The sequence below is a fragment of the Pangasianodon hypophthalmus genome, chromosome 11 (genome assembly GCF_027358585.1).
Source record: "Pangasianodon hypophthalmus isolate fPanHyp1 chromosome 11, fPanHyp1.pri, whole genome shotgun sequence".
Lineage (NCBI taxonomy): Eukaryota > Metazoa > Chordata > Actinopteri > Siluriformes > Pangasiidae > Pangasianodon > Pangasianodon hypophthalmus.
The window spans coordinates 16251887-16261465 of NC_069720.1; the positions used below are offsets into that span (position 1 = coordinate 16251887).

General features: G+C 36.3%; 1 protein-coding gene across 1 annotated transcript in view; it reads left to right on the forward strand.

The window, feature by feature from the left end:
- fgf22 (fibroblast growth factor 22) overlaps positions 1–8199 on the forward strand; it is a 28860-nt gene extending 20661 nt beyond the window's left edge. Inside the window, exons 2-3 of the mRNA XM_026925078.3 lie at positions 2941–3044; positions 4480–8199. Coding sequence (XP_026780879.1) covers positions 2941–3044; positions 4480–4674 — 299 coding nt within the window. The 3' untranslated portion in view covers positions 4675–8199. The remainder of the gene's footprint in view (positions 1–2940; positions 3045–4479) is intronic.
- Positions 8200–9579: the final 1380 nt, after the last annotated feature.

Sequence of the window (9579 nt, forward strand, 5' to 3'; positions counted from 1 at the left end):
GGGTGGTTTTACAGTTACTGTTACCACCTCAAAGTATAATTTTCCAATAACAACACATCCCAAAGTGTTTTATTCCACTTACACAATGATTACCATTTTTATTTATTAAAGAATGACGCATCATACATTTTATTCATTTATAGTTAATGTGGAACTTCCATAAAACAGGTTATTTCCTTTGCTCATCAACAATTTAAGCTAGTCCTCTATAATAAGTTTTTGCATGCACAAATGCTGATGAAATGATTTATTTGTGTAGAAAGAGTGTGCCATGTCTGATACCAGCTTTCAGCATAACCTGATGGTTAATTTTCTGTTTGGAGAATTACTTTTTATTGAAGTTGAATCACAAGTTATTCAAAGATTCTTTGGATAGTTAAATTTTTTTTTTTTTTTGCATCCTAAAGAGTTCTACAGGGAAGCTCTCTGTTATAGAGCTTATTTAAGGGATTCCCCAGAATGATTTTACCAAAGAGCCCTTAATTGGTATACATTTCTCCTAAGAGTGTAGTATTTACTTTGGTTTGACTATCAGGACTAATACCATTTGCTAGAGAAAAAACTGTTTGTAAGTGTTTGATGTGACTTTCAGATGGGACACAAATCAAACTCAAATTCTGCCTGGGACATATCAGCAATGTTGTGAGCCCTTGAAGCCCTAAGGCTATTCATTTTACAACATATTATTATATTTTCTATCTGTTAACAGTAAAAGCTTGACTCTGAAGGTTGCACAGGATGTTTCGAGGAAAAAGAAGAAATAACAGTAATTATTCAACTGTATGCACTATTAGGCTTAGGTGATAACATGATTAAACAGATCACATTTTTACGTTTTTACAATTAATTTTTTTAAAATTATATTTTCACATTCTCTATGCATCCATGTAAATGTCTGTCCATCCATCCAAGTATGAATCTCAAGTACGAATGCTTGAATGTTTATGGGGTTTATATGGAGTTATCTTTGCAACCAGCAGATGAACTGATTAGATTTTGGAACTGATCCAAACAGGATCAAGGTCACATCAAGGTAAAATGTCTGAAATAGTTTTTCTTTAGTAGCTTCCTTAATGTTTGATTAATATTTTAAAGATATTTGTGGCATACAAATTAGTAACAACAAGGACTAGACTTTTTTGGCATCAAGTTCTACTTGTTTAAATATACAGTATATCTGTTTTCCAAGTATCAAAAATATACAGTGTTAAGAATTTTATTTAAGAAGAACTTAGACAGGTTTAACTCTGGCAAGAACATAAATGTCTCTGAATTATGCCTCCCCCAAGTCATGCCCCATCATCTTTTCAAATTACACTCAGTTGTAAAGAGTGATTAGTTTAATTTAGGTACTATTGCCTTCATGTCAGCTCAAACCAGTCTGGTGATTCTCCTCTGACCTCTCTCTTCAATGATGCATTTGTGCAGAACTGCTACTCAGTGCTTTTTTTTTAGTTTATTTTTTTGTTTTCTGCACTGTTCTGTGTAAGCTGTAATGCATGAAAATCCCAGAAGATCAGCAGTGCAGTTTCTTATACTTATACTCAAAATGTCTGCAAGCAAAATCATGAAATGGTCAAAGTCACTAAGATTACATTTTCCACCATTTTAATGGTTCATGTGAACATTAATTGAAGCTTGACTTGTATTTGCATGATTTTATGTATTGTATGATTGCCACATGATTGGCTGATTGGATAACTGCATGAATGAGCAGGTGTACAGGTTCAGTGAATCACTGAATCACAATGAAGGCCAACACCAAACATGTTTCTGAGCTTTATTTAGACATGGGTCTGATTTGCATCAAACCCAGCAGAGAGGTGTTGATTTTAACCTGAGTTTCAGCACTGGGAGATGCTATCCTATATGCACTGTACATTATGGGTCTGGTGTGAATTCTAGTGTGAAAATGTTGAGTAGTAGGTATTACTGGGTGTTTCAGTATTAATATTTATAATATTATTATGTTGGTGAATGAAACTAGGCAACGGGCCGTGTTTAGCCCAAAGGTCTTGGGTGGAACACGTATAATCTAATGGTTTCATGCCTTCAACCAGAGCTCAGACTCTAAAATCCTTGAAGTGGCCTCTGAGTTAGTAACTGCATTTGCCGCCTGCATTTCCTTACTGGCGCTGGGTCAACATCTCATTCAGCACCTCTATGTGATTCTGTATTTACAGTCCAGTGCCAGCAGCTGATTTGTCTGTGTCATTTCCTCTCACAACCCTCAGCAGAGACTGAATGTTTCTTAGGGTGTTTGCGTTTTTGATCTTTGAGCTAAGTAACACAGCCTTTAGATAATTGGGATTATCCGAACAGATAGCATGATGCATCAGGGTGCCTTTGTAGGTGAAACCTGAAACAGTGTTGAGAAGAGAGCCTCCCGTACAGCAATCAGATCCCATTCAGATGTTGATGGACAAGCACTGAGGTTTGTAGTGGACTATCTGCTTTATCGTCATGATCTGACTTCCAGTTTTAAATAAAATCAGATCACCAAAGAACATGGGCAAGGTCTGATTTCTAAGAAGCAATTAAAGATAGATTGTGCTCTGTTAAAAGATCAAATCACATGAGAGAGTGTTCACGAACCAAGCGTGACACATTTAAAAAGGTTTTAAATTATTTCCACGCAATGTATTACTATAACTGCAGGATACAGGTGGCTCTCAGCTGCAGGTACACAAGGAGACACGTAGCTGAAATATGCTGAACTTCTCAATAAACAGAATAATTCAGAAAGGGCAGAATAATTCAGAAACAGAATAAAAAGAAAGCACTATTGTTGCTTGTCCTGTCCTTTTCTACTCTTTAGGAAAGAAATATTCCTAGCGCACATGGATGGCTGTTTTTCTAATCGGTAATCATAGAGTAGTTTTTGATGGGGAAACTCCCCCATCTCTAACCCAGGCCTCTATTTTCTGTTTTCTTCTCCAGGTCTGATGGAAATCCGATCTGTTAGTGTGGGAGTTGTCGCCATCAAATCTGTCAGCACCGGCCTGTACTTAGCTATGTCCAAAAAAGGCACACTCTTTGGATCGGTAGGTACATCTTCAATCGTTTTACAAGACATTCTGTAAGGGCTGCAGTACAATCTCGTGAGAACTAACAAAATATTTAGACCAATGGTATATGGTTTACTTTGTAATATGGAACCTCCTATTGCTTGAAGTGAAAATAATATTTACCTTCATCCACACCTGGATGTGGTTGATTTCTGTCCTAGCCCAAAAGAAAGAATGAACCTAGCAGTAAGTGTCACTGAAATGCTGCTGAATTTACCAGAAAATACGTGCACTGACATAAATCTCATTTAACTGAGCTCAGTGAGCTGCCTGAGGTTTACGAGAACTCCTTGAGGGCTCCTGCTGGTCACAGTCCAGCTCCTGTGAACCTTGTGCGTGCCATCAGACAGTTGTTTGTGCCTCATTAAATGAGCGTGTGGTGCCTGAGCACTTTAAGCGCTCTATGAGACCATCTCAACGTAACAATCAGTCACCCAACAATGATAATTCTGCCTTTCAGACATCGCTAGTCCAAAAGTAAACAAACAAACAAACAATCCATGTAGCACGAAAACTTCTCATTTCATCCCTGTTTGAATCTCACCCTAATGACTATTAATCACAACGCTCACTCAGGAGCTGATCTTATCTAACTGCAGGCAGCGGGATGGCCCTGATAACATCCCCTGAGCGGAAATCTGAACCACATTGTCATTGTGCCATCTCTTCTTCTTGAGATAAGAGCTCTATCCAGCCGTAGCAGAGGAGCAAAATATCACTATAGTAGGGGTGTAACGAAATACCACTCTCTGTATCTGTTTAAAGTATCTGTATTCAGATTTAGAAATGCCCGCACTGATTGTGGTCTGTGAATTCTGGCTATGACACTTCCTCAACCTCAGCTACATCACTTTAACTGTTTTTTTTTGTCACGCAGTTATTTTTATTTGTACCTGCCTGCGATATTTTCTAACTAATTTATTTGTTTCTATTTCCCAAAATGTACGTAAGTAAGCTAGTAGCCTGATCAGGCAATTTCTAAGGATGAATGCAGTGACTCATGTTCACATTCACATGCTCTTGTTGGTTCAATCTTGTTCTGTTGGCAGATAATTTTCCTAATTTTAAGCATTTTTTCTTTAAAACGAAGCTAAATTATCTGCCAACAGAATAAGAAAATTTAAACCTTGAAATTATTAAAAATGTCTAGAAGTAGGATTATTATTCTTATATTTGGGTTATTGTAATCACATGATAGGAAATATTAGATAAAGTCAACAATATTCAAGATGTTTTCACCTGCTAAGATGTCATTTTTGCAGTGTAGTCATATTCAGAGGCAGAGGAAATGGTGCTCTTTCAGATCACAATGTTGAAATGTATCGGATTCAGATGTCTGTGTTGAACTTGAGCTGAGTTCTCTGTAGTCTGAAAATGAATATAGTTGTTATTTATCTCCTCTTTTCTGTAGGTAAGATATAGCCCAAGCTGCAAGTTTAAGGAGCGCATTGAGGAGAATGGCTACAACACGTACGCGTCCCTGCGCTGGAAGCACGGCGGGAGACAGATGTTTGTGTCACTGAATGGTCGAGGGAAGCCACGGAGGGGCCATAAAGCTCGACGGAGACACCCTTCCACTCACTTCCTCCCAATGCTCCCAACATAACTGCAATCTCTAATTAGCTTTTTTTTATTATTATTAATGTCATACACATATATAGCTGTATATGTATGTTTGCAGAGGATTCTTTCTACATAATTTTTTTTTTTTGCATTGTCACATAGTATATTAACTTATTCCTCCATCCCTCTTAGCTTAAAGCCTCATAAAGCTTTTATAAGGTGTTTAATATTATACATAAACAATTACCTGCCATATTTATGTTCTTGCTGGAGAAACTAAGCATTTACAACATCTCTAACCAGCTGTTGTAAAACACATTATCATATTTACATGACAGCAATAGACTAGTAGTTAACATTTCAGAAACAAAACTTCCCCAAACCCCTTTTTTTCTCAGATATAATGGAAAGGTATTTGTGTTGTAACATTTGTGTCTTCAGTTTTGACAAAAACACGTGTTTTTTTTTTCCAAGTTTTTGGTGTTTGCTCAGATATGTATTTTTATGCCATGTGTATAAATAGGAGTGGAAGTGCTTCTAACATCTTTGCTACAATCAATCTACACTTAGATTAAACAAAGTTACATAGAATCTTAAAGGGTTATCAGGTTTGTCCCTTTGAGGGAACCCTTAACAGTTATATGTAGAACCCTAATTCTTAGGGTTTTTCTTTCAGCTGATAAAAGTATTTGAATATTATTAGTATTTGAATATTTGAATATATTTGTACATTTGAATTATTTTCCTAAATTTCATTACATAAAATTCCACTTTTTTCTGTGGTTTATTTAATGTATTTACATTTTGCCAATGTTTTTCTTTGTTTTGAACTTGTCAGAGAAAGGATTTACCTTTAAAAACATATCATTCGAAGTTTCAGGTTATGGTTTTGTGATTATAACCATAAAAACAAATCATAGAAATGCAGATTTTACATAAATTAGGCCAAAAGTGAAGCGTTCTGGATTCCCAGGGAATGGTCAAACTCATCATTTAGCCAGTCACGCTCACACCATGACCAGCTACATCTGAATTTTTTATATTCCACAGAAATAGCTAAATTCCTGTTAAGCAGCTCACTTTGCCAGCAAGCTAGCATTAGCATAGACTAGGCAGATCATTAGCTACATAGTTAAACTGGGCATTGAGTTGTTAAGATCGCTGTAGAAATGTAACTATTTTAGTAGAATATAAAACTTTTTTATTTGTTTAATGACTCATCTAATTTTCTCTGGATGATTCACCTTTGGCCTATTTATATAAATTCTGTATTTTTGAGTTAAGATTTTGATTTTTTTTTTAATCTGAAAAACATAACCTGTTGTTCTTCAAATTATGTTTTTAAAGAAAAATCTTAATCAAGTTCAAAACAAAGAAAAAAAAACATTTAATAAATGTCATAAAAACACCACAGAATAAGAGAATTGTATTTAATATTATGTTTTTATATTTCAAATATACAAAATTCATCTTCACATACTTTTGTCAGCTTCTGAGCTCCACATTTCCAAGTATCGTTTTAGAGTGCTAGTTAACCATCCGAAAAACACTAGAGGAACCTTTTTTTTTAAAGACTGTAGAGTGATATCAGGACTAACCACAACACACACATAGATTGTCTAGATCAGGAGTTTATAACTTTGTAATGTCGAGTTTTCTCTTCTGTAACACACTTCATTCAGCTGATCTGGCCTGATAATGAGATGATGAGCTGGAACAGGTGTTTTAGGAGCAGGAAAAACACTAATCAGTACTGCGTTATGTTCACTGTTAACTTTTCTCAAAGGACTGTTGCTGGAATGATGGAGGTCAGACACAAACATTGTTCGAACCTCCACAGACAATGGATCATCCCTTAGAAAAATGGACTGGACTGACAGCTTGTGTACTGGACTATTTCTCTAAATGACACTTTGTATTATTCATGTTTAAATCACACTAACATTTCCCCCCACACCCTGTTGCAAATGCAGCATTTCATATATTTCAACCTTTCACATTCTTGAGTTTAATGGTGGTGTTCCTGTCAATCGTTTGTCTTTCCAAACTGCTGGTCTGGTCCATGAATTACTGTCTTCATGCCGTAAACCACAACGTGCTGATCTGACAGCTAACGCTGAACATCATGTGACTGGCAGAAAGAGGAAATCTAAAGCCACTGGCCACTGGCTGAATTCTAGCTGTGCTAATAAAGTATTTATATGCTGGAGTGCAAACAGAACCCTGCTCACAGCTGTTATGTTACCTGGCTTCTATGAAAAGCTTTAGAGTTGTGTTTGTCTAATGCTAAAAAAAAATCAGAAACAGAATTCTTGATTAATAGTAATAATAATAAAACCCAACCAAACGATACCTATTGCGAAAAAGACATATATTACACTAATATTTTCTTTAGTATTATTCTGTCCCCTGATACATCTCCATGCTCCATCAAGTGCACTTAGTAAATGTCAGGTGAATAGGAATGTACAGTTCCATTCACTGGTAAAGCATACTGATCTGAACTGAAATAGGGCCTTGAAACTATATAGGTATGCTAGACAAACTGTTTAAATTAGTCATTTGTATTGAATCCACAGGTAATAAGGAATAAAACACTTTAGAATGTGCTGATATAGGAAAATAAATAATGACAGGATGGAGCAATGCAGCTCACAGTTGATTATTTTCCTATAACTGCACTTTCTAAAAAGTTTTATTTCTCTTATACCACAGCAATTTGCCAATGATTATACTTTGCTCTTAATTAAAACATGATGTGTAGTACTTTTTTTATAGTTAAATGTTTATAGTACATTTAATGTTGTGGAACACCCAGTAAACAAGTTAGTTCCTGTTATCAATTACATTATAACAACTACAAATTCATATATAGTCATTTCTTCACCAACCTCTCTTTTTTTATCTGTCTCTTGAAGCTAATAAGACAAAATACAGCTTGTCCTGTTATAGAAAAAGTGGAAAGGTCCTCTGTCCTGAAGACTTTCCAATGGTGGAAAACTTTAAAGTTATTTAAAGTTACAGCTTTACATCTGACTGTTACAAAGCACTGACACTGGACACTCCTTCCCAAAAAGCTAAATAAACATGTCCTCATAAAAAAAAAACTTGCAACAATTATTTCAACAATTACACACATTTTACATGAAGTGTCTGCCATACAAATCCCACTGTAAGTTGTTACTATAGAAATGATAACATATTAGAATGAGAGCATTAATAGAGAGTTGCTGTTATAGAAGATTAATCAACATCTTCTGATCAAACAAAATTGAGAATTCAACATACAGGGCCATGGTATAAGCCTGCTTTAGTTAGTTCAGACCATGTCTTCAGTGAGTACTCATATGAGGTGTGATTGTGTAACTGTAAGAAAGGATGGAATTCTTACCCGTTTTCCATCAACCTGTTTGAGGGTCAAACCATTATGTAATCAGATGAGGGAGCTTCTTAAGTTGGCTGAATATATCAAAGAAAAAAGATGTCCCCATATCTGTGATTGGTCCAAATATCACATGGTGGATTATGTCACTGCATGTAGCAGCGGTTGGAGCAGATTGAGTCCTAGTTCTGGGTGTTTGCTCGCAGCTTTGTGAGCAGCAAGCCCAATATGTTCAAAGAAAAAGTTAATAAAACCACAATTTTTCTGTTTTCTGTTGCTTCTGTACTAAATAAGTCAACACTACAGCCAACATCTCTCTGCCAAATGTTGCCTCTTTTACCTCCACCCACCCACTGCTGTTCATTGTATATTTGTTCTGTTTACAGTGTTGCTAGGTCAGTGTTACAACAGTAGCAAAAAAGGAGGCAAATGATCAAAATTTGCAGCTTCTGAACTCTGCCTACACTGCCATTAAAGTCTAACAGTTTGACCACTAGGGCTATGCCTATGACCATCACTGTCAAATCCAAGACAAGTCCAATACCAGGCCTAGCTGAGACTGAGTCTTAAGAGGGGCAATGACAACTCCAAATGAAAGACAGTCAAAATCGAGACCAAAAACCAACAAATCCTTGAGGCCAAGCCTTTACATCAATTTCATATACAGTGGATATAAAAAGTCTACACACCCCTGTTAAAATGGCAGGTTTTTGTGATGTAAAAAAATTAAACCAAGATAAAAATTAAGTGAAAAAGCCATCAGATACATTTAATAGGGAAGAATAGGAAAAATAAAAAACTTACAACGACCTGGTTGCATAAGTGTGCACACTCTTTTATAATTGGGGATGTGGCTGTGTTCAGAATGAACATAATTATCATACAGCTGTTATCAATGAAATTATTTTGATTAACCCCAAATAAAGACCAGCTGTTTCTGTAGGATTGTCTTCACATCTTCTTGGTTTCTGAAGCAATGGTCTGCAAAGAGCTTACAATGCCTGTACAGGGTCCCACTGTCTAAAGGTATCAATCAGGAGAGAGGTACAAAAAATTTCCAAAACTTTAGATGTACCATGGAACACCATGAAGGCCATCATCAACAAGTGGAGAAAATGGAGCACTACAGTGACATCACCAAGAACAGGACGTCCCTCCAAATTCTTTAAAAGGACAAGACAAAACACTTAACAGGGAGGCTGCCAAGAGACCATTGGAGCTGTAAGAACATTGAAGGAGCTGTGGGAATATCTGACAAGTATTGATTACTGTCTGCATGTGACAACAATTTCTCATATTCTTCATATGTCTGGGCTATGGGGTAGTGTGGCTAGACGGAAGCACTTTCTCACAAAAAAACATCCAAGCACAACCAAATCACCCCAAACTATGTGGCAAAAAGTGTTATGGTCTGATGAGACCAATTCCATAAGGTATAATCAATCACCAAGGTATGTTTGGTGGAAAAAAAAGCACATCACCAAAAGACACCACAGTGAAGCATGGTGGTGGCAGCATCATGCTTTAGGGCTGCTTTTCTTTAGCCAGAACCTTTAACAAGGGGCT